A 26,449-nucleotide genomic window follows, 5' to 3' on the forward strand; every position below is an offset into this window, starting at 1 on the left:
TAATGTGATAGATATGCACATTTTCAGCTTCCTTGATTATCCTACATTGCATATCATAACAATTAGATATAATAGAAAATAGTTAATTGTGTTTGTCATCGTAAGGTATCAAATCAAATTTTGACTCAACAATCTCTCTTTTGATGACAAACATGATTAAACTTCAAATAAAGGAGAGAATGGAATGACTTTCCTTATTTCTAGCAAGCTCCCTATGTTTATGAGCTTTCATCAATCAAGAGCAATAGCAGAGAGTTGTAGGACCTGAGAAAAAACTTAAGCAGCAAATATAGAACAAAGAAAAGCTAGACAAAACTTAGTGCACAAGACAAGAAAATTGAGAGCTAGAGGAATTATTGATTAGCACCTGTAAATCAAATCAAAATAAAAAAATATCATAGATAAAAAGCATAAACCAAAACCAAGGTGCATAAAAAAACCAAAAAAAGATTTAATATCTTTACTTTCTCCTTTTTTTTGTCATCAAGGAGGGAGATTAAAGGTACCTGCAGCAAGGAAAGAGTTTTAGCAGTTTATAAAAGGACTGGTTATAAGTCAACACAATCATCCAAAAAAATGTTCAGAACAGGAGATAAAATTGAAAATCTCATAAAGAAACAACAGCCGAGAGATATCTTCTAGGCATCAGAATCGGACCCCCCAGCTAAACTTCTCACTTCTTCGTCTTTCCAGAGGTAGGAAAAGTCGCTTAACTCTTTGAAGTATTGTTCCACGATGCCGATATGTTGCTTTGACTTTCTACGCTCCAACTTGAGGTCAGCTTCATCTCCGCGTTGCATCTTAGTGCGCATGATCATCAAAATAGCTAGGTTAGAGACCTCATGGAGCACATCGTTAATAATGCGAGAGACGACTTTAATCTTTTTCCCTATGGACTTCCTTTTTGGATCTATGGGTGAGTCGGGGTTCCGGAAGTCTTTTGGAAGTCTAGTGGGTTGGCTGTCAAAGTTCTTTTTCACTGTACCACCTCCTTTCAAGAATGAATTATGGACTTCCACATTTTCAGTAGAGAGATCAACATTATGAAATGCAAAAATTTTTGTAAGAAATAGTGCATATGGTAGTCCATCATTCTTCTTAATTTTCACACATTCATGTGTGTCTCATCATAAGGTATGCAAAAGATATTGGAATCCCTTGAATGAGAGCATACAGAACTAGAGTGTCACACAAGGTTACCCATTTTGAGGGAGAATGAATTGGGTAATAATACGATCGAGTTGGGCATTTATGGGACCAAGAGCTTTGTGTGTTGGTGTAAATTCGGTACAGAGAAAGACTTGGCCACAAATAAAGCGAAGGGCTGTGTTTAGGCTAACGGTCAAATTAGAATCCCATTTATCAGAAGTGAAAACGTTGTTTCCAGTGTCTTGATAACCTAAAGCTTCCCTAATACGGTTTTTATCTAAAACTAGAATGAGACCCGCGCAATGTGCAGACGGTAAATTAATACAACAACAACAACAACAACAACAACAAAACCTTGTCCCACTAAGTGGGGTCGGCTACATGAATCAAACGACGCCATTGTGCTCTGTCATGTATCATGTCTACAGAGAGACCGTTTACATGTAGATCTCGTTTGACCACCTCACGGATGGTCTTCTTAGGTCTTCCTCTGCCTTTCGCTCTTTGTCCATCTTCCATCTCATCCACCCTTCTGACTGAATGTTCTATCGGTCTTCTTCCCACATGTCCAAACCACCTGAGACGCGATTCAACCATCTTTTCCACAATGGGTGCTACTCCAACTCTCTCCCTTATATCTTCATTCCTTATTTTATCCAATCGCGTATGACCACTCATCCATCTCAACATCTTCATCTCTGCCACACTCATCTTATGTTTGTGCTCCCCTTTAGCCGTCCAACACTCCGTACCATACAGCATAGCCGGTCTTATAGCGGTGCGATAGAATTTACCTTTAAGTTTTAAAGGCATTTTTTTGTCGCATATAAAACCAGATGCACTCCGCCATTTTGACCAACCTGCTTGGATCCTATGATTTACATCCTGTTCAATCTCTCCATTATCCTGTATGATGCACCCAAGATACTTAAAACTTTTAACTTTTCGTAGGATGTTTTCTCCAATCTTCACCTCTATATTGGAGTTTTCCCTTCTCAGACTGAACTTACATTCCATATATTCCGTCTTGTTACGGTTTATGCACAGACCATACACTTCTAGAGCTTCTTTCCATAACTCCAACTTCTTATTTAGGTCTTCCCTTGACTCTCCCATAAGGACGATATCATCGGCAAAAAGCATGCACCATGGCACAGGCTCTTGGATGTGCTCTGTGAGTATTTCCAAGACTAATGTGAAAAGGTATGGACTTAAGGATGATCCCTGGTGTAATCCTATACCAATAGGGAATTCCTCTGTCACACCACCTTGAGTCTTCACACTAGTTGTGGCCCCATCATACATGTCTTTAATTGCCCGAATATATGCGATCCTTACTCTCCTCTTTTCTAAAACCTTCCATAAGACCTCCCTTGGTACCCTATCATACGCTTTTTCCAAATCAATAAACACCATGTGCAGATCCCTTTTATTACTACGATACCTTTCCATCATCCTTCTTAATAGGTATATCGCTTCAGTGGTAGATCTGCCTGGCATAAATCCAAATTGGTTCTCTGTTACTTGTGTCTCTTTTCTCAACCTCCGTTCTATCACCCTTTCCCATAACTTCATAGTATGACTCATAAGCTTAATCCCTCTATAGTTTCCGCAACTTTGTATATCCCCCTTATTCTTGTAGATAGGTACCAAGGTGCTCTTTCTCCACTCATCATGCATCTTCTTTGACCTTAAAATCTCATTAAAAAGCTTGGTTAACCAGTTGATGCCTTTTCCTCCAAGACCTTTCCAAACCTCAATCGGGATATTATCAGGTCCTACTGTCCTACCATTTTTCATCTGCTTTAGAGCCTCTTTTACCTCGAAGTCTCGAATCCTTCGATAGTAGTCAAAGTTTTGATCTTCTTCCCTTGTGCATAATCGACCAAGGCTCGGAAGAGTCTTCTGTCCCTCATTAAATAACTCGTAGAAGTAGCTCTTCCACCTTTCATTAATCTTCTCCTCTTGAGCCAACACCTCTCCATCCTTATCCTTTATGCACTTAACCTGATCCAAATCTCTCGTTCTTCTTTCCCGACTCTTTGCGATTCTATATATACATTTTTCTCCTTCTTTCGTGCCCAAAGACTGGTAGAAACCCTCATATACTCTTGTCCTTGCTTCACTTACAGCCACTTTTGTCTCTTTCTTAGCCGCCTTATATTTTTCCCAGTTATCTGCATTGCGGCATAAAGACCACTCTTTAAAGCATTCCTTTTTTATCTTTATCTTTTCTTGTATACTCGTATTCCACCACCAGGACTCCTTGTCTCTTGGTCCTATTCTTTTAGATTCACCAAAACTTTCTTTTGCTATTTTTCTAATAACTTCTGCCATCTCCTTCCACATCTCTTCCGCGCTTCCATTCCCATCCCACTTTGCCTTTTCTCCTACCCGTCTTAGGAAGCTTCTTTGTTCCTCACTTTTCATCCGCCACCACCTCGTCCTTGGGTTCTTCGTATGATGTCTTTTCCTCAACTTTTGCTCAACGCGAAAATCCATGACGAGCACCCTATGTTGTGTTGTCAAACTCTCTCCCGGGATAATTTTACAGTTAATGCAAAATTTCCGGTCGACTCTCCTCAACAAGAAGAAGTCGATTTGAGAGCTTGTCATGCCACTCTTATAGGTTATAAGATGTTCGTCTCTCTTTTTAAAACATGTATTTGCGATGAGAAGATCAAAAGTTGAGGAAAAGTCCAAAATAGTTTTACCATCGGCATTGATCACCCCGAAACCATGGCCTCCGTGAATACTCCCATATCTAGTCACTTCTCTCCCAACATGACCATTTAAATCTCCTCCTAAGAAAATCTTATCTCCCAAAGGTATGCCTTGAACCAAACTCTCTAGATCCTCCCAAAACCTTATCTTATGTTGTTCGTCCGAACCCACTTGCGGTGCATAGGCGCTAATCACATGGAAAGCACCTCCCTCCACCACAAGTTTGATAGAGATGATCTGATCTCCCACCCTCTTGACATCCACTACGTCCTTCTTCCATTGCTTATCCACAATTATTCCAACCCCATTCCTATTCTTCACCTTTCCTGTATACCAAAGTTTGAAACCAGAAGTATCCAACTCCCTAGCCTTTGTACCAACCCATTTCGTTTCTTGTAGGCACATAATGTTAATCTTCCTCCTTGTCATGGTGTCCACCACCTCCATGGACTTTCCTTTTAGAGTGCCTATGTTCCATGTCCCAAATCTCAACCTTCTGTCGCTTCGACCTTTACCTTTTCCTTTGTGAACTAGCTTATTTACCCTCGTCCGTTCACGAAAACGCGAGAACCCTTGCTCATTTAACACTACATCCGGGCATCGATGCAGCGGCTCTTGCTTCGACACCGTACTCGAGCCATACGGCGCGTTGCTTCCGGGCAACGACCTAGCTTTAGCGCAATAATGTCTTTAATTCATGTCATGGGGGTTCGGCTATAATTTTATGTTGGTTGCCGAAGACCTAACACAACCCTCCTCCTTTATCCGGACTTGGGACCGGCTATGTACCGCAAGTGTAACATAGGCGGAGTTGCAGACGGTAAATTAATAATAGTATATAATAAATATTAAAAATTGTTATGTTTTATAGAATTAAATTAAATATGTGTAAATTAAAGTTAAATTTAAAAGGTGCTTTGTTTAAAATAATTTGTAGTACAAAAGATTTGGATGTTGGAGTTGTACAAAGTGACATTTTTATTTGGTGATTTGATTTTTGCATTTGTTTTAGTTGATGGACTTAGTCTTCTTATGTGGCGCTCGTCCTCCTTTTTCTTTATTGGTTATTGTTAGAATTGTTGCTTTCTTCTTTCTATCGTAGGTTCTTGTGAAGGCATATTATTTATGAATTGTTGAGTTGTATGCACTTTCTATTATATTATTTGTTCTATCTTTACATGTATGTTTTTCTTCCAAAGATTTGTCTTGAATTTGTATGGTTTTCTTTTTTCTTAATCTTTTGATGTAGTTTTTCAATGACATCTACAATAAAAAGAACAAAAATGTGTAGATTTTTTTGAATAAATTATTTTTAATAAAAATAATTAAAATAGTAAAAATGAAATTACCTGTTAATATTTTTTTGACCCACTCTGTCAGACAATGTCTCAAGTGATACAAATTTAAAATAGTCTTGGAAAATGTTCAAAATTGGATCTTTAATTTCTTTCACAGTTGTGAGTAAAAAATTTGCTTTTATTGTATCTTTAATTGGTCTATACAGATCATTTACATTTTTTATTTTTAAATTTTTTATAATATAGACTTTTTCTTCTTGTAACAAATGTTTGAATTTGTTCATCATATTTCTCTTCACAATTATATGAAGATATGTTTCCTGCAGTTTTAGTAAATCATAGTTAATAATTAGTTAAAAAGGAACAATGAATAGCATATTAAAAGAAGTATGATTTTAACGATATTAAAATACAATTATATATAAAGTATTATAAAATAATATAAAAAGTATAAAAAGCAAAAATAATTAAAGTATTTTTTGTAAATTCAATTTAAAAATATAATAAATATGTTTGCTTTGTACTTTTTCATCTAATATAATCATTTCTAAGCAGAGACTCTTCTTCATTTATGGGTGTTAATGTTTTTCATAGATGAACTACGCGAACTTTGATAAACTAATTGTCTTTTTATTTGGTGATATTGTCCAATGAATGATGCTTCATTGTGTAAGTTTGAGATGATATGTAGTTCGAAAATAAATTTTTCGTGCTAAATTTGATGTCATTTGAAGGAATAGTTATTAGAAACTTATATAAGTAGTTCAAATAATATGGAATTTGAATATTTGTAACGTAAAATTTATTATGATTATTAATATTATTATTACATTTGTAATATGAATGTTTATTATATTTAATGAGTTATTTATAGAAATTAGCAAATTAATTATTGGAGTTATAAATTTATTGTATTGTTTATAATTGTGAGATATAATAAATATATGGATATGGATTAAATGTCTTTGTAGGTTACAAATTTTATTACAAATTTTTGTATATATTTTTTTGTTGATTTGGAAATAAGAGTTGATTTGGCAAAAATTGAGTGGTTGATTCTAATATTTTGCCAAGTAAGCGATGTTGCTGACATGACATATTTCTTTTCACAATTATATGAAGATGTATTTCCTGCAGTGTTAGTAAATCGTAGTTAATAATTAGTTAAAAAGGAACAATAAATAGCATATTAAAAGAAGTATAATTTTAACGATATTAAAATACAATTATATATAAAGTATTATAAAATAATATAAAAAATATAAAAAGCAAAAATAATTAAAGTATTTTTTTTGTAAATTCAATTTAAAAATATAATAAATATGTTTGTTTTATACATTTTCATCTAATATAATCATTTCTAAATAAAGAGACTCTTCTTCATTTGTGGATGTTAATGTTTCTCATAGATGAAACACGCGAACTTTGATAAACTAATTGTCTTTGTTTGGTGATATTGTCCAAAGAATGATGCTCCATTGAGTAAATTTGAAATGTTGTGTAGTTCGGAATAAATTTTCCGTGCTAAATTTGATGTCATTTGAAAGAATAGTGATTAGAAACTTATATAAGTAGTTCAAATAGTATGGAATTTGAATATTTGTAACGTAAAATTTATTATGATTATTAATATTATTATTACATTTGTAATATGAATGTTTATTATATTTAATGAGTTATTTATAGAAATTAACAAATTAATTATTGGAGTTATAAATCTATTGTATTGTTTATAACGGTGAGATATAATAAATATATGGATATGATTGAATGTCTTTGTAGGTTATAAATTTTATTACAAATTTTTGTATATTTTTTTGTTGATTTGAAAATAATAGTTGATTTGGCAAAAATTGAGTGGTTGATTCTAATATTTTGCCAAGTAAGCGATGTTGCTGACATGACATTAGTAGAAAAAAAATGTTTTAAAAGTAATGTGGGTAAACTTATGTATCTACTTTTATATATTAAGAATAGATAATCACTTGATTTTTGACATATGAAACAATTCTAGCATCTTGGTATGTCATATTCACATGAAATTGCCTCACCAAATCAGGGTATACCTTGTCACGAATATCAAAGAGGTACCCATCCTTGGCGCTAAAAGATATGAACAAAATCCAAGCCCTTTTCAGCCAGTGTTTCAAGTGAAATCAGTTTGGGGTGACAATGGGTTGTGCAACTGTATTACTTTGAAAGAAATGTCAGTTTGTCATGTTTAAAAATCGAGTGGAATTAAAGTTTATTTTTAGAAACTCGCCATACTTGGATTTGAAGGAAATTGGATCATACAAAATAGGTTTAGAAATGGGATGATTAGAGAATCGAGATTCTATACCATGGGATTTAGGAGGAGGAGGTGGAGAGATTGTACGAGTGTCCTCTCCCTCAATGAGTGGCTGCTTTCCTTGCGACAAACTAGGGCAGCGTGAATAGCTGGGTTCAGGGGAGGCAGCAGCAGAACTACGTGCGGAGGTCTTGGTGTGCGCTAGAGGTAGCAGGAGAGGTTTGTTGAGGTGGTGAAGGAGGTGTGGTATCAATGAAGATGGCGGTGTTGGTAGCTCGGGAGTTTTGAGGGTGAGATTAATAACCTCCTCTCTTAGTAATAATCTTTCTTTTAGGTATTGTGAGGCAGCACAAGGGTATAAGAATGTGTGCGTGAGAACTAGAGTGATCAATGTTGAGTAAAGAGTAGTTATGAGAATGCTTGTGGGAGGCAAAGGGTTTTTATGTTTTTTAAAACTGATGCAATACATATGAATATCTTTTTTAAATATGGAAAGATTTTGAAATGAATTTGAAAAAGAAATTTTAGGAAGAATTTTGAAATAAATGGAATGATATTTGCAAAAAATAATAAAATCAGTTTTAAAGCAATAGCAATTAATTTTGAAATAAATGTAGAAATCACATAATCATTTTAGCAGGAATTAAAGGTCGCAGCTTGAAAACTTGAATTTGTTCATCATCTACCCAGAGTATCTCGTCTCGACAAAAACTCAAAAAATCTCGTTAGTTTAGTCAACATAAATCTGCAGCACTTAAAATATCCAAAGCAGTTCTTAATTTACAAAATCTATCTTCAGCTAAGGGTTTAATGAAAATATAAACTAATTGACCATCTGTCTCTCTCATACGTTCTTATACCCACTAATGCTGTCTCACAATGCCTAGAAGAAAGATTATCACTAGGAGAGGAGGTTATTACTCTCATTGTCACCCACAGACTTCTCGAGCTGCCAACACCACTAATATAAACTAATTGACCATCTGTCTCTCTCATATGTTCTTATACCCACTAATGCTGTCTCACAATGCCTAGAAGAAAGATTATCACTAGGAGAGGAGGTTATTACTCTCATTGTCACCCACAGACTTCTCGAGCTGCCAACACCACTATTTTCATTGATACCTCACCACCTTCACCACCTTAAAACTCTTCTCAACCTACTACTGCTCAAATGGTGGGTACCAAAATTTCGCCATGTTCTGCTGCTGCCACCCTTGAACCAAGTTCTTTGCACCCTAGCGCTTCACGAGAAAAGAGACCGCTTGCTGAGGAAAGAGTAGGAAGAGGACACTCGTGCAACCTCTCCACCTCCTCCTACATCCCGTGGTATGGAATCGTTTTTCTCTTCATCCCATATCTGAACCCATTTTGCATGACCTAATTTCTTTCAAATCCAAATATGCCTAATTTCCAGAAGTGATTCCAATAGGTTTTAAAATGTGACAAATTGTCATTTCTTTCAACGTGATATTGTTGCACGACCTATTGTTTCTCCCAAACAGATTTCACTTGAAAACCTAGTTGAAAAGGGCTTGAATTTTGTTCATATTTTTTAGCGCCAAGGATGGGGACCTTTGTTTGAGATTAGCAACAAAGTTTACCTTGACTAATTGAGGCAATTCTATGCCAATATGACATACCAAGATTCCCGAATCGTTTCCTATGTCAAAGTCCAAGTGATTATTTTAGATCAAAACCGTATTGGGGAAGCTTTGGGTTATCAAGACATTGGAATCCCTGTTTTCACTTCTGGAAAATGGGACTCAAACTTACATGTTAGCCTAAACACAGCCTTCCACATTATTTGTGACCAAGTTTCCCTTTGCATCGGCCTTACATCAACGCACAAAGCCCTTGGTCCCATCAATGCTCAACTCCATCGCATAATCACCCATTTCATTCTCCCTCAAAAGTGGGTCTTTCCAACGAGTAACTTTGTGTGGCACTCTAGATCTATATACTCTCATTCAAGAGACTTCAATGTCCTTTGCATACTTTATGATGAGACACATGCATAAATGTGTGAAAAGTGAGAAGAATGCTGGACTATCATATGCTCTATTTTTTACAAAAACTTTTGTATTTTATAATGTTGATCTCTCTGTGAAAATGTAGAAGTCCATAATTCATTCTTGAAAGGAGGTGGTACGATGAAAATGAACTTTGGCAGCTACCCACTGAACTTTCAAAAGACTTTCGGATGTCCGACTCATCCACAGATCCAAAAAGGAAGTCCAAAGAGAACAAGATTAAAGTCCTTTCTCGCATTGTTAAGGATGTGCTCCATGAAGTCTCTAACCTAGCTGACATGATGATCAAGCGCACTAAGATGCAACGCCGAGATGAAGCCGACCTCGAGTTGGAGGTTAGAAAGTCAAAGCAACGCATCGGCATTGTAGAACAGTACTTAAAGGATCTAAATGACTTTTCCTACCTCTCGGAGGACAAAGAATTAGAAGTGGGAGGTTCAACTGGGGGTCAAATTCTGATGCCAAGAGCATATCTTTCGCTGTTGCTGTTGTTTACTTTATGAGACATTTTTCAGTTTTATCTCCTATTCTAAAATTTATTTTGGATCACTGTAGTGTCTTATGACTGATCCTTTAAACTACTAAGACTTTTTCTTCCTACTGGAGACAAATGTCCAGAGACAAATATATTCGGGAGGTAGATAAAAATACGAAATACTTTCATACTGTGGCAACCATTATAAACAGAAGAAAATTGGTTTCTGAACTTAGAATTGGAAACAGAGCTATAAAGAACCCCAGGAGAATAAAGCAAGAGGCCAGGAGATTCTATAGAAACATATATTCACAAGAGGAAGCTCCAGAAATTACCATTCAAGAAGGGTTGTTGAATAAGATATCATGGGAGCAAGCACAAGAAATAGAGAAAATGCCAAGTCTTGATGAAATTAAAGAAGCAGTGTGGAGTTGTGGATCCACTAAAGCTCCTGGTCCTGATGGATTTAATATGTTCTTCATCAAGAACACGTGGAATATTATCGGGGTCGAGTTTAGTGAATCCGTGCTGAAATTTTTCAGAACAAGCTACCTCCCAAAGAATCTCAACATGACGTGGGTAACCTTGGCTTCAAAAGTGGATGTGCCTTCAGAGATGAAAGACTACAGGCCAATTAATATGATTGGAAGTATCTACAAAGTCATATCAAAATTCTGGTCAAGAGAATAAAGGGAGTTATGAATTGTTTGGTGGGGGAGGTTCAATCAGCATTTATTCGGGACAGGAAAATGTTGGATGGTGCTCTCATCGCATGTGAAACAGTAGCATGGCTGAAAAAAGAAAAGAAAAATGGAGTAATTGTGAAGCTAGACTTCAAGAAAGCATATGACATGGTAAGGTGGTCGTTTCTAGATCACATCTCAGAAAAAATGGGGTTTGGAGTAGTTTGGAGAGGATGGATACAAGGACTTCTCAAAACTGCTGCTATGTCAATTATCATCAATGGTTCACCGTCAGATCCTTTTCCGATGAAAAGAGGACTCAGACAAGGTGACCCGATATCACCTTTTCTTTTTATATTAGTGGCTGAAGTGTTAAATTGGATGAGAGAGTTGGCAAAGGAAAAATGTTTCATCAAGGGATTGGAGGTTGGTAAAGATAAAAGACCGCTTTTCCATCTCCAATTTGCTGATGATACTATCCTACTTTTTGCGCCGGACAAGGGAACCTTGAGGAACCACAGGAGAATTCTGGCGTGTTTTGGTATCATGTCAGGATTAGTAATCAATTATCAGAAGTCAGTGCTTATTCCAATAAATATTTCAGACTCGGAAGCAAGATGTCTATCCCAAGAATTGAAATGTCCAATAAGTTATCTACCAATGAAGTATTTGGGGATTCAACTAGGGGATAATCCGAGAAGAATTGAAAGATGGAAACCAGTATTAGACAAAATTGAGAAGAAATTAAGTAAGTGGAAATCAGGCTTATTATCAAGGGCAGAGAGGATAACTATGATAAGAGCAGTGGTCAATTACCTACTGCTTTATTATCTGAGTTTGTTCAAACTACCAAAAACGGTGGCGAAAAAGATCATCTCTCTTCAATCAGACTTTTTTTTGGGGTTCCAAATATAGAAGGAAGAAGATGCCAACAACAAAGTGGTGTGACATTCAAAAACCAAAGGAGTTTGGTGGTTTGGGGTGGGTGATATCACAATCAAGAATGCGGCGTTATTGTTCAAATGGTGGTGGAGGTTTGCAAAGGAAGATAAACCACTATGGAAAAAGATTGTTATCTCTTGTAATGAGGGACATCTAAATAACCATGTGTTGGAAAGTGATTTGCCAAAATCGAATGGACCGTGGAGAGATATTGTACAAGTGGTAAATGAAGATAATTTTTTTAAAGAAATAGCAATGAAAGGCTTCAGAATGTGTGTGGAAAATGGAGGCAAGACAAAATTTTGGGAAGATGTTTGGGTGGGCAAACTGTGTTTGAAAAATAAGTTTCCAAGGTTGTATTCTATTTCTTTGCAAAAATCCGAGCTGATCTCAAATTGTGGCTTCTGGGATGGTCTCTGTTGGAACTGGAACCTTTTATGGAGAAAGCGTTTCTTTGAGTGGGAGAGTAAACACTGTGAGAAATTACACACTATTTTACATAATGTTATCCTTAATGCAGGTACCGAAGATCATACTATATGGTCTCTTTCTGAGGATGGGTGCTTTTCAGTGAAATCACTGATTAGTACCACCTTGGGAGAAAAGCTAGGGGTGGCAGAATCAAGACATTTTTTGGCAACATTTGGAGAGGAATGGTACCACCTAGAGTGGAGATGATGGGATGGTTTGCTTTACTAGGTAAACTAAATACCAAAGGAAGGCTAGCTAGGATTAATATTATAAGTAGAGATGAATCTAAATATATGCTGTATAATGCGGATAAAGAGGTTGAGGATCACTTGCTTGTGCATTGTAAATTCATTTACAAGTTGTGGTGTTTAGCTTTAATGTTGGGGGTGTGGTGTGGGTAAGTCCGAGTAGTATTAGAGAGTTTTTTGAAGTTCGGTGTGCGCAAAAAGGTATGGCCATGCGGTTTAGAAAATGGGTTAATCTCTTCTTTGCAATTATATGGGTGACATGAAGAATTAGAAATCATAGAGTCTTTGAGTTGAAAGAAACGAAGGAAGAGGAGGCATGGGAGGAGATAATGAGTCATTGGAAGGAGTGGAAAAAGATTCAAAATAAGAGGTTTGTGTGTACAAAAAATCAAGTGAGTCCAACTCTTTCTCTTTGTATACCACAATCGGCTCATAAACTACGTTGGTGGTTATGTATTGAATTTATTCTAGAAAAACAGAGATATGCAATAGGCAAATATGTTTTTTGTACTAATAACAAGTTGCTGGCCATTGTAAGTGAACTAATATGTGCAAGTAACAGGTTAATGGCAGTTGTCTTTGGTGTTAAAGTTGTTGTACAATTTGTTATTGAAGAATCATTAGGACAACTTGAGGAACTTGTAATAAGAACTGTAGAAGAAAGTATCATCAAATAGCAAAGGGAGGATACTAAGAGTTGCTGGACACAAAACTTTGAAAGAAACAGGCTAAGGAATTTGCTGCAAGAAGTCAGAAACATTGAGTTTATATTGACAAAGTTCAAGGAATTTTCTTTGATTGAGAATTGGAGATAAATAGCAAAAGATAGTGATGAATTCTGTGTGATCTGGTATAACTAGTAATGTGTGTTGTATATGATTTAGCAGTTATAATTTTACATATATAATTAGTCTTCTAGTGTCTTGATGGCAATGCCGAAGAGACACTACGGAGATTAATGAAATGGTTATGTGGATTGTTCGAGGAAAATGTTTCTTTAGGTGATTAAATATAATAGATGTTTAGGAGATGGTCTTTTTGAGATTATGAATCGTTTGTAATTTGTCTAAACAGTCCTCCCCTTTGTGTCGAGATTCCTAACAATAATCGGAAAAAAAAAGACTTTTTCTTCCTGCAAGTACTTTTACTCTCCCTCCTTAATGACAAAAAGAAGAGAAAATAAAGATATTAAACTTCTTTTGGTTTTTATGCACTTTGGTTTATGCTTTTTGTCTATTGGTATCTATATGTGATATCCTTTTTTATTTTGATCTGATTTATGTTCTCTGGTTATTTTCCCTGGGTGATTATCAATAATTCCTCTAGCTCGGAATTTTCTTGTCTTGTGCACTAAGTTTTGTCTAGCTTTTCTTTGTTTTATATTTGCTACTTAAGTTTTTCTTAGGCCCTACAACTTTGTGCTATTGCTTAAGTCTTAAAGTATATCAGAATATCATTAATAAACACCACGACAAACTTGTCCAAGAAAGGTCGAAATATTCATGTAATCCATAAACACGGCAGGTGCATTATTCAATCCAAAAGACATTACAGTGTGCTCGTAATGACCATAACGAATTCTAAAAGCCATCTTAGGAATATCTTCCTCTCTCATTCTTATCTGATGATATCCGGACCTCAAGTCGATCTTGGAGAAAACTCCGGATCCTTGCAACTGATCTATTAAGTCATCAATCCTCGGCCATTGATACTTATTCTTCACCGTCACCTTATTTAACTGGTTGTAGTTCACATACAGTTGCATGATACCATCTTTCTTCTTCACTAATAACACAAGTGCTCCTCACGAAAAAACACTTGGTCGGATAAAGCTCTTATCCATCAGTTCCTCCAACTGAACTTTGAGTTTTTCCAGCTCCAACAACGACATCCTATACGACGCAATTAAAATTAGCCCTACCCTTGGCACCAATTCTATCGCGAATTGTATCTCTCGAGGAAGGAAATATTCGGTATATCCTCGGGAAATACCTCAGGGAATTCGTTTACTATTGGAATTTGTTTTAAATTATGTTCGTCTACCGATGAGCTAGTGGCTAACAGCATATACTCCTGACATGCACTTCCACTACAATTCACTATTACCGAATTCAAGTAATAACCCCAGACTACTATCGGTCCTTCTAACCCTTCGAACATAAACTGAACCGAACGCTCAAAACAATCTAGCAACACATAATGCTTCGACAACTAATCCAAACCCAAAATCAAATCAAGTACAGTTAAAGACAAGCATATTAAGTCATGAATAAATTGTTTGTTCTTTATCCGAAAAGGTACAACCTAGCCTAGTTATCACAACTTTAGAGGCTGGAGTATGCACATGCAAATCATAAGTAAATTCGGATACTTTCAACCCTAATTCCTCAACTTTGTCAAATGAGATGAATGAATGTGATACCTTAGTATCATACGAAGCAATTAGGGTTTGTTACCAATTTCACAGTTACCTCGGATCAAAGTATCGGACTTAGTAGCATCATTCACCATCATAGCAAAGACCCGGCCCTGTTGGTGAGCTCTACTGGCATTCTGAGCCTCTTGGCGTGGGAAAAACTTAGAGAATTGTCTTGGAAATCCACACTTGAAACATAGACCCAACTCAGCCCTGCTTGGCTTGTCTGAGTGGTAACCCCTGCATCTCTGACACCTCAAATGATCGGGTGGTAACCCCCTGTTTGTCATTTCTTTGGTAGTCATTTCGGCCTTAGATGTATTGGGGCACATAGCCACCTCTCTTAAAGCCTTGACCCTTAGGCGCATATCTCCTGTCTTGGTCCTTCTTGTAGAACTCTAGGCGGTCACTCTTTGCCATAGCAGGCTTCCTCGAGCTTTCTTCCACTACCTTGCTCTTGTTCACCAACTCATAAAAGACTCGGATCTCCATAGGCACAACGGCACTCATGATATCATTCTGAAGTCCACCCTCGTACTTGAGGCACTTCCATTCCTCATAATCTTCTGGAGCACCTTGACAAACTTTCGAGAATTAACACAGCTCCTTAAACTTATTAGTGTATTCAGTCATAGTGTAACTATTCATTTTAGTACTTGTAATTAAAAACATTTATAACTTTGTTATTCAACTTATATTCGAACTTGTTAGGCTTGCTAAGGGATCATTTCCCTGAGCGTCAGTTATGACTAGTGAGACAAAATTTCTAGTTGCTCAAAAAATTTCAATAAGTATCAACTGCCATTTTCCTATTCCCAATACAACCTATCAGATTGAGGCAACTAACAGATGACTTGAAACAAAGTGCAATTCATTGGAAGTGAGCAAAAATATCATGAATTCGATTATCAAGAAGTTGAAAGGCAAAATGAAGAAACAATAACCACCAAATTAACAATGAAACTGAGCTCCAACCACAAAATCCTGTCACATTCAAATTCTAAAAAAATTTGAAAATCCATCACCAAAAACGTAAACAAATTATAAAACAGAAGATACGCATTGTAACTTTTCTCCAGAAAAATATTTGTCCTCATCTTCATTTTGGTTATGATGAACATACAAGACCAACCTACAATAGAGGATAAGCCAAGGAATACTCAAATCCAGTTAGAGAACCCCCACTAACCAGGTGCTGAAGGCAGGCTGTCGTCGAATCTTTTGGCGGTTGTGTCTACAGTTAAGAGCTGAATCTTGGATTATTCTATTGAATTATTGACCCATGAGTTCGATTTGATCGAAAATCCATCAAAATCGATTTTTTTGAGGCATTAATAGCAAGGGAACATGTGATTGAGTTGCTGTATTCAGAGTGAGCGAGCAAATGATTTTGCCGGCCGGCCGCCAATCGGCCCCTCAGATGGAAGGTCGTTGTTTGATGGGTCAATGATGTGTTTGTCATCTGGTTGTGATTTGTGAACTTTTACCAATACGAGGTTGTTAACAAATTATTAAAAATTTTGTTGTCAATAAATAAATATAAAATTATAAATTGGGACAAATTTATAAATATTTTGGACAGCTTCATTCAATGGAACTTTGTATAACATATTCATCAAATATTTACTTTGCCATGATTCTTATGAACTCTTCTCGTTCCCTATTATTTGTACAATAGTGATTAATCTTAAACAAGCCGATGCACCAGTAGCAAGTTGCATAGTTCAAGCTCTGACATCGACATTTTCATATAACCAATCCGCGATGATAAATTACATAGAAAAAAACCCGATCATGGAGCCAGGTAAGGATAACCCACAGCTCTTCACTTTGCTCAAAAAATACCGCTCAAAAAACCCCTACAAAACAGAGCGACACTTCAATATACAAGGCTAATTATAGTGGACTGAAGATAATAGCTTTAGAGAAAACGGTTAATGGGTGTAACAAACCAAATCCCCGAGCCCTTCCTTGTTTCGTTTCTGCAAAAATTTGGGACAAACAATAAAGTCATTACAAAAAGGAATGGTTTCATAACATTCAGCTTATAGGGAAAAAAAAAAAAACATTCAGCTTATAGAAAAAAAGACACATATGTTGTTGTTACCTTGGTTTTCCTTCAAAGGCGTCGTTTATTTCGTCGGTTGTAGGCCTTTCAAGAAACGTCGACAAAATGACATACTTCTCCTTCCCAGATGGGTCATCAACTCTCTTGTACAACTCATAACGGTATGGATAAGACATCCTAAATCATAAGTGCATTGCAGCACTATAGTTAGATGTCATACTTCTGCATTCCTTATTCTAATTCCAACAATCGGTTAAAATTTCCAGATAAGCAAGAGAATATATTAATGTTTACTAATAATAGTAACCAGATGACGAGAGTTAAGTCGAAATTTTTTCTTATGGAAAATGTTAAATCTGATTTTATTTATATCAAGTAAGGCATTTAATAATATCTTCTAGATATAGTTTCAGTAGAACCATCTTACTAATTATACAATCTAATGAGAAGTTCAGTGAAGAAGAATGATGGGAAGCAAGCCGAAACATGTATAAAAGCACAATCATGAAAATATATGCTGCCTGCTAACCTGATAGCTCCCATGATGGGATACTGGGTTCCCGCATAATAAAGAAGCCGGAAAAAGTAGCAACTTTCAAAAGATGCTGCATACTTGAGTCTCTGGTCTCGTCCCATTGTCTAGCAAGATTAAGATGATAGATATATAACCTTACATTTTGTATAATAAATGGTTACCACTTACCACCAAACTGCTGGGCGCTAAGTACTTACTTGCATAATACCACTAGAACCAGGTAAATCCTGAACTCACAGAAACCCAGAAGTGTGTCAGTTTAAGATTAGAATAACTAAATGTGTAAATAATGTTCAGAGAGAGGCTGTTAGTTGCAATACAAATGATAAAGCTATTATGGTCTTGGGGAAGATTTTGAAAGCAAAATATATTCTGTAATGAATTAAGAAACTATATCTAGTTTGTAACAAATAACTCCCTCGGTATCTTCAATCATAAAATCTCATTTGCAATGTGTAATTGGTGGTTTCGCCACTTAAAAGCATGGGAATATCAAACAGCTCAACAGAAAAGTGTGGCAAGAACTAATTTACTCAGTTTTGCAAAAATAGATGCAATCTAATACAAAGAGCTCCAACAATCGCAACAGATGCTCCAAAAATAATGAAAAGTTTCACATCTACCACCACCATAGTCACCATAATCATAGCCATCATAAAATGCATCTCATATATAAAGGATAGGCTTAGCAATTAGTTAGTAGTTACTATGTTGGTCATATTTTACATATCTCAGCACTTAGTATACTGGTTTTCATTTTCATCATTTTCATACCAGTCTCTTTTTCCCAGGTTTTTCATTTTTTTTTTTGTGTGTAAACCACCAGGATTTGGTCATCATCATCATCATTATTATACCATTTACATGAGTTGGAATGAGATCTTGCTTTAAGGTGGAAAATGCAAGTGCCAAACCACTTGAACCAACCAATCATTCAATAGGTAAAAGGTATAACAAAAATAACAGATAACTAGTAAATTGTATAAAATTTCATTGAACAAATTTGAAACTATAGCAAAAGAAACTGAAAGCAAAACCTTAAGCCTGGCATTGATTAGGATAACTGGTCTGTGTTCAGCAGCATTTGTCATTGCTCTCAGATCCTGAACATCCCGTCTCAAAGATATCAGAGTGGAAAATTTGTAAACAGGAGGAAAACATGTACTTCATCCTATTCATAATGAGAGTCATTTTTCCTTTCCAAATACATTAAAAAAATTCAATAGGAAAAGGACAAAAAGGAAAAAAGACGCTCATCAGATGTGGTATAATCTATAAAAACACAGGTACACACACAGGCTTGGCAGATGATATCACTAGAACATGTCTGTAAGACTCCGACTCTAGCATCTTACATCAATGATACAATTCCCTACAGCATTTTGAGGAGCAACCAAGATATACAAGTCATCTTGCTCTTCAACCTCTGCAGCACCTGTGTTTGAAAATACAGGAGGAAATTCTATGCTTAGGCATGTATCACAAGAAAAAAGGAAGAGTATATCTGGTATACTAATAATCTTTTTCTTCCCACATCATGGCATCCAAACAAGCATCAAGTAAAAGTGTAAAACACAACGAATCTAATAAAAAAAGCAGTGTCACAGAGGTTACGACACAAATATTTACCTATAGAACCAATATTAATGAAGGTTCCTTTTGCACCATAATCACCCCAATCCATGAACTCCAGAATTTTTCTACTTCCGGCAAGCTGCAAAGGCATTCCAGCAAGAGCACCTTCTCCCATTGATCCTTGTACACAGACCTGCATGATGATGTAAGAGATAGTTTAAACTTTAAACAACACTATGTATAACATTTTATTCTCTAGAAACAAAAGTGTTATATGTTAGAAATACAAAACAAGTCGTTTACCTTAACACGTTTTCCATCATCAGCAAATGAAAGGGCAAGACCTCGAACAAGTTCCATCAAGGTACCTATTCGATAAACGTCCTATACGCCAAAAATGTATGATCAAATCAAGACATTTAAAGGAAATAAAAGGAGAAAAAAGTTCACATACCATTTCTGGGTTCAATTCAGGAATGTTTATGTCCACCTGTTTGATGGAGTAACAAATAAGCAGACATCAGCTGTGGCAGTAGGATATAAAGAAATACCAGCTTTGGCCAAGTTATAACATAGTCTCTCTATGCTTGCTAAAATAATTCAAAATTAATTCCTTTTAGGGTGTGTTTGGAATCCCTAGGAATTGGAAATGATTTGATTTGTAAATCAAATCTTATGTTTGGAATAGATAAAAATTAAGAATTGATTTGATTTTTAAATCCATGGAATTTACAATATAGCTAAAATCAAATCTCTTTATTTTTTAGAGGATTGATTGGAGTTGAAATGATTTGGTGTGCTAAAAATGTAAAAAGCTATTTTTACCCTTTAGATATTAGTATAAAAGAAAAGGAATTTGGAGAAGGGAAGAGGTTGTGGTTGTGGGATGTCCAGTGGCGGTCAGCAGTGGTCCAGTGGTGGTCTGGCAGTTGTACAGCAGCAGTCCGGCGGTAATTATTGGTAGTGATGAAAAATCGTATGGTAAATAAAGGATAAAAATGTAAAATCAAATTATTATATCAATTTTTAAATCAAATCAATTCCTATTTTACATAATTACTTCAAAATACAATAATTCATTTCCAATTCAATTCATTTCAAATCAAATCAATATCAAAATTATTTTGTTCTAAACACACCCTTACATTTGAATATCAGCTAAACAGAGCAGAACTAAGAATGACAAAGTTAAAGTTACTAAACTGGTTACTCATTCAAATAATAGGAAGCACTATATACGCTACAAGTATTTCTGATAAAGTGCCCTTACCTTCAACCTAGTTTTTCCATCATTGACAGCCCGTTGTGTAGCTTTTATCACATCATCGTAAAAATATTGTCTGATTTCTCTTGAGTGGGGAATGTTATTTAGTCTAGTAGGAATCCCTCTCCACTTATCCTATAACAAGCTAAAGCAAAATAAGAAATAACATACAGGGGAGGGTTTCACAGGACATGAAGGAGTACTAATGAAGCCAATGTCTTTTAAAATGTACAACCATCTCTACCTGGCTCGAAGACCCTGATCCCTTCTTTGTATCAAGAATCGATTTTTCTGAACAAAAAGAAGTTAGCAAATCTTAATTTGTATGAATTTTTCAGACTTAATTCTCATCAACATTACCAAGTTTCAAATTAATGTATATCCACATTTTCATAAGAAAACTGAAAAACAGAGAGATGGTATCAGCTAGATATAAGTTGATGAATGATATGCAAGCAAACTATAATTTTATGAATTCCCTACAAATATACAGCAGGGTAAAGTTCGACATATGCAACCTAATGTTCTTTGAATCTCCGTGCCTCCAGATTTCAATATTTTCCCTTTACTCTGTTGCAGTTGTGATAGTGAAGATTCGACTTCTTTGAAAACTTCCTCCTTTGAACGGCTGCCATCAATCTGAGCATATGACAATAGATTGTAAGCGACAAAAAATCCCACTGGTTCACATTGAGAAATGGAAGCAAACACAGCAAAGAATGTTAATATCAAAAGACCTTCTTTGTTATGTTTGAGTAGGAGGAAGATGCGGCTTCTGCATTTTGTTTATATATTTCTAGGCGTGATATGACCTGAAAAGAATCAGATTAGTATACATAAGATATTTCAGAAGGATACCACATTGGCTTAACAGCAAAATCCTTAAACTACACGCAACAAGAAGCTCAAACAATTCTCTTTCAGAATGATTAACTTTATTACTATGTTCTCTTCATCTAAAATAAGCATAGAAAATGGAAAAAGGTAATTCAATAATAAGCTATCATTCGCAAATGACTTAAATGAAATTATACAAGGAAAGGTGATCCCCGGAAAAAATTTGGAAGAGTCATAACTCATAACATTAAATACTCAGACAGATACCTATGTTATTAAGAAACTACAAGTGTTGTTCCTTTAGAACTCATTCCTTCTCTAATTTTAGTAATGATTTTCATGTTTGTATAACTAAACATTGGTACAAATTCAATATTTGGTGAAAGTTATTGAATGTGTGCAATATCTAACATAGTTTAGAGATAACTTATTATCTTCCTGACTACGCCTACTTTGCCAAAGATGCAGTAGAAAGATATGTCTAGTGATTGATATTTAATTGATATTTAATTCCAGGAAGCCAGCTAGATTACTATAATGTGATAAAGTAGGACAAAGGTTTCCAAGTAGTAGCAAACTATGTAGCAGATACAGTGACACGGAGGGTACACACACATGAACACAAAATTAAAAATTGTAGGTCATAGGCACAACATATTTTAAATAATTATTTTCTTTTTCAAGTAAAAAAGCCTTTTTATTCATAAGATCATATAGAAAATCTCCAAACTCTAACTGTCATTCGCTGTAACAGGTATGGATCATTTCATTTTGAATCAATTGTTCACGATTGCATTTGAGTACCCAAAACAGATAAATTTTGAGCTGGTTCATCTTGGTAAGCTACCTAAAAACACCATTAAAAAGAAAAATAAAAGGGTAAAAGTCATACTTTTTCCTCAGTGTCATCAGGACGCGTGACCAGCCTGGCTTTGATTTCTTCAGATTCCGGTGGAAAAAATTTTAGATGATATATTTTCCCTGTCACTGGGTCTAACCTTCTACCAACACATCTGTCGATCAGAATTTCATCAGGAACCTGAGTATTAGAAAACTTACTAACTCAGCGAGGATGACAAAAATATTTACTTTTGCTTAATACACATGCATGTCATACATATTGATGATAAATAGTATGGCAGGCTCATTTTTTGTTCAATAAGTAAATAACACAGTAGTATCATAATATGGTTATGCATGCAGGTAACATAAAAATTTGAGAAAGGAAGGGAGGACTAAAGAACTTAATGTACTTGCCAAAATAAATAAATAAATAAATGAATATTAACTATACATTTTGCAGAAGGAATCTTGGCTTAAATTGAGAAGATTGTGTAAATTAATAAGAAGCATAGGAAATTAATTCTGGAACAATGTCAGTAGTAAAGTTGGCATACATCTAATACAATATACAAATCAGGTCGTATCTGCATTTTCTCCAGACTCTCAGCTTGGGAAAAAGTCCGAGGGTAGCCATCAAGAAGCCAACCCCTTTGTTTTGCATCTTCACGAGATAATCGTGCTGCCACCATCTGCAATGAATAAACAGATAAATAAAGCATGCATTTTCAGCATATAAATGTAGGGTACAAAATGAAATTGAAAGGGGAAAGGATTTTGAAAATACAGCTGTCACAATTTCATCGGGAACCAAACGACCAGAATTCATGAACTCCTTTGCTTTGTTTCCAATTTCCGTCCCAGCTGCAACTTCTGCTCTTAGGAGATCCCCGGTTGATATGTGCACCAATCCAAACTGCAGAATAACACAACTTGAGCAACACTACAGCATATATTTCCATTATTACATAAATTAGTAAATAAGGACTTTTTTTATTTAAATAAAAAAACGCAACTACTTGATTTAAAATGTAAAATTGTTTTTAACCTAAATTAAACAAATTCATGAAATTCAGCTAGTACATGTTCAACAACTTACCTGCACACCAATGTTCATGAAAACAAAAAGGTAATGAGTGCCTTAAGAACAAGATCAGTGATCATAAAATATTTCTTATTTAAATAATATACTGAGAAAAACTATTAAATTTTTATACCAGGCAAAAAAAAATGAAGCAGTGTAATCCTCCCTAACTTTACGCCGATGATAGAGAAGAATAACAAATGTGAAACATGGTGAAGTAAAGGACCTTTTGGACAATCAATTCACATTGAGTTCCCTTTCCTGAAGCAGGTGCACCAGATATCATAATTTTCAATGGCTCGCTGGTGGAACAGTTCACTTTCAGCGCCTTATCAAAAGAAGAAATAAGAAGAAAAGAGAATGCTTACGGGTCAGTGAAATAGAAGAAAGCGTGGAATAAAGAGAACTGAAAGAGGAAAAAAAATGTTAACCTTGGGTGATGTTAGTGCAAAATGGTTATGAGTGCGGAGAGGTGGAGTTTGGAAGGAGAAGTGGCGGAGTGGCAGCCATGCGGGACGGGATGAAGAAGGTGAAGAAGCAGAGAGAAGAGAAGGAGAGGGAGAAGGGTGGAGAGTGGTGGTGTGGTGGAAGGAGGAGGAGGGTGCAGAGTGCAGCATCCTTGTGTTGAGTGTTGAGAGAAGGAAGAAGAGATTTTGTAGAGACTTGGCATTTAGTTTAGTTCAGTTGAGTGGCTGAGGCTCACACTTGACCTGCACCAGCAAGAAGCAACAACGGCCACCAACTTCATAAATCTCTAATTTCTGACATTTTTTTTTCTTTTTACTTATATGACATTATATTCATTTTAATACTTAACTAATAATAATTTATATTTATATTTACATAAATTTATACATATAAAATACATAGTTTGTATTTATATTTATCGGAGTAAAATTTATTTATTAAGACAGTTTAGTATTTATGTTAGCTAATTATTGATTAAAATTACTAAAAACTGCTAATTCCTAAAATTTTTTATTATTTCGGTTGCTACTCTTTGCCATGGCCGACAATTTATTTGAGTAAATCCTCATAATAGTGTTTAAGATTATTCAATATGGTCATTGAAATTTTAATTTCATCATTATAATCCTCCAAATAGAGCTCCAGACAGACAGACACTATAATGGTCTGTAAACATTTTTTTGATTATGAGTCAGTTATTGCTGTACTGACTTAGCATTACTGTGCCACGATAAAGGGTGTCAAAACATTGTCATTTTAGTTTCGCTCCCAAATTTAGAGAAAATGATGCCGTTTGGATTAAACAGAAACACTCCACTCGGTTTCTCCACTTTCGAACTTCCTCTCCTTCTTCTTTTTTCAGCAATGGCATTACCGTAGGATTATGTGGATGAAGTCAAAAATTTTGAGACAAAAAAAAATATCCGACTTAAAGACTGAGTTAGTCGTTCATTGGTTCGGTATTTTACGACCCACAAATTAACCGGCAAGTGTACCGGGTCGTACTAAGTAATACCTTACGTGAGTAAGGGTCGATCCCACGAGGATTGATGGATCAAGCAACAATGATTGATTGATTGGCTTAGTTAGGCAAGCAAAAAAAGGTTTTGAGATGTTCAAAAGGTTTAAGTTCGAACTCAAAATATCAAAAGGATAGACAAATAAATAAGTTGGGAATAAAATATGGAGAAAACAGTTAATGCTTCAAAATTATCTATTTTTTCGGATTAACTTTTCTTACTAACTATTTTAATCATGTAGGATTTAATTCATGGTAAACTATATGTGACTAGACCCTAATTCTTTAGACATTTCTAGTCTTCTCTAAAATTCATCAACAGCCAATTCCTTGGTCAATTAATTCCAATTAGAAGTTACATGATCAAATTCCAGTTTATATGCCACAAAAATTCTAATTATCCAAAAATAAGAGGATTATATGTCACGTATCCTGTTAAATACAAACAATTAAAATTTAGGAGAAATTGTTTTCAAGCTGTTGTTCAAGTAAAAAGCTTTTCCAAGTTTTACAAGAACTCAAATAGAAAGATGGTCATACTTTCGTTCCACCCAAATTCATAAAATAAAGAGCGAAAACAATTCTTAAATTATAAATCCATACATAAATTAAAATAGAAAAAGTAATAAAATCAATCCATACAAATAGACAGAGCTCCTAACCTTAACAATGGAGGATTAGTTGCTCATGGAATGCGGAATGTAAATTTGTATAGAATTCCCTAATAGAATCCCCTTTCATGGAATCTCCTAATAGAAGAGAAGTCTCTCCTTTTTATAACTAATCCTAATTAATTTAAAATTTAATATCTAAAATTAAGATAATATCTTTTCCTATTTTCAAATTCAAATTTGAATTTAAATCAGAATTAATTAACTACTCCGCGTCTTGTAACGTGGGGACCACTTGACTTCACTGGATCCGCGCCTAATTTGGGTGCTAAAATGGGGCCCAGAAATCACCCCTAAGCGTTTTCTGCGTTTTCTGCACGTGACTGACGCGTACGCGTCGATGGTCTTTTCTGCGAGTCACACAGACACGTCGGTCACGCAGACGCGTCGCTGAGCAAATCTTCAAATCACGCGTACGCGTCGCCATGGATACTTCCAAATCACGCGCACGCGTCAGTCACGCGTGCGCGTTGCTCCTCGCTGCCATTTCCTTAGTTTCTTCTCTTTCTTTGTAGAAACTTCATCAAATCCATCCGAATGCTACCTAAAATAAATAAAATTGTACAAAACTCAAAGTAGCATCCATATTGGCTAAAAGATAATTAATTCTTTATTAAACTCAACAATTTTAGATGCAAATTCACTAGGAAAAGATGCTCACGCATCATTTATCTCCTCCATTTTTTACACGAATCAATAAATCAGATCCTATCCCGGCGCCTCGAAAACACAGACCTCAAAGATTGTCACTTGAAATTCGCCGCCACGATTTTCTCCAGTGACGATGACGAGACCGTCAGAGATTGCGTAACAAGCCGTGGTCAGTCGTAGTCGAGAGAATCTCCGATGCCGTGATCGGGATTGACTCGAAGAACGAGCATCGAGCATATGTGATTGAGAAAGGATTTGAAGCCAGGGGCGACAAGGTAAAGGTCTCTGACAATAGCGATGATGACAAAATAGAAGAAATTGTGGACGAAATTGTGATTGGAGAATAAACTAAAATGAAAAAAGGTGAAGAAGAACCTTGGTTTTTTGATGAATTGTAAAGTTTGAAAATTGAAAAATCCTGATTTTTTGTTTTCATTATGACTAGTTTTTTTCTTAATCTGTTATTAAGAAACCGTACTTATTTGTTTTGTACTAATAAAGTATTTTGCAAATTTATGTTAGAGATTAGAAACAATAGTTAGAAGATTGAGTTCAGCCCTTACAATTATGCATTTGTGATGGAGAGAAGTGATGGTGGAGAAGAGAGGAGAGAGATGAGAGAGTGTAGGAGAGGGATGAAAGAGTATAGAAGGAAAGACCAATTTAAGTCCAACTTGACATATAATAGCCACATCAGCATTAAAATAGC

General features: G+C 35.5%; 1 protein-coding gene across 1 annotated transcript; it reads right to left on the bottom strand.

Annotated features, from left to right (window-relative positions):
* Window positions 1-16,316: 16,316 nt before the first annotated feature.
* Window positions 16,317-23,617, bottom strand: LOC130970350 (adenylate kinase 5, chloroplastic). Its single transcript, XM_057896416.1, has 19 exons — window positions 23,364-23,617; window positions 23,159-23,260; window positions 22,636-22,764; window positions 22,406-22,540; window positions 21,901-22,047; window positions 20,909-20,983; window positions 20,690-20,810; window positions 20,416-20,462; window positions 20,178-20,306; window positions 19,362-19,397; window positions 19,211-19,291; window positions 18,962-19,100; window positions 18,688-18,767; window positions 18,370-18,435; window positions 17,530-17,559; window positions 17,327-17,436; window positions 16,837-16,974; window positions 16,682-16,711; window positions 16,317-16,588 (listed from the first exon to the last, which is right to left on the bottom strand). Exons 1-19 carry the CDS (start codon window positions 23,547-23,549, stop codon window positions 16,564-16,566), a joined length of 1,806 nt encoding a protein of 601 aa, XP_057752399.1. The 5' UTR covers window positions 23,550-23,617; the 3' UTR covers window positions 16,317-16,563.
* Between the last annotated feature and the right edge of the window lie 2,832 nt (window positions 23,618-26,449).

This window comes from Arachis stenosperma, chromosome 3 (assembly GCF_014773155.1).
Source record: "Arachis stenosperma cultivar V10309 chromosome 3, arast.V10309.gnm1.PFL2, whole genome shotgun sequence".
NCBI classification, from domain to species: domain Eukaryota; kingdom Viridiplantae; phylum Streptophyta; class Magnoliopsida; order Fabales; family Fabaceae; genus Arachis; species Arachis stenosperma.

Coding starts and splice junctions, on each gene's coding strand:
- LOC130970350 (XM_057896416.1), bottom strand. CDS start 23,549: ATGCTGCACTCTGCACCCTCCTCCTCCTTCCACCACACCACCACTCTC. Junction 22,541..22,635: donor CCGATGAAATTGTGACAGCT/GTATTTTCAAAA, acceptor TATTCATTGCAG/ATGGTGGCAGCACGATTATC. Junction 20,811..20,908: donor ACTCAAACATAACAAAGAAG/GTCTTTTGATAT, acceptor TCATATGCTCAG/ATTGATGGCAGCCGTTCAAA.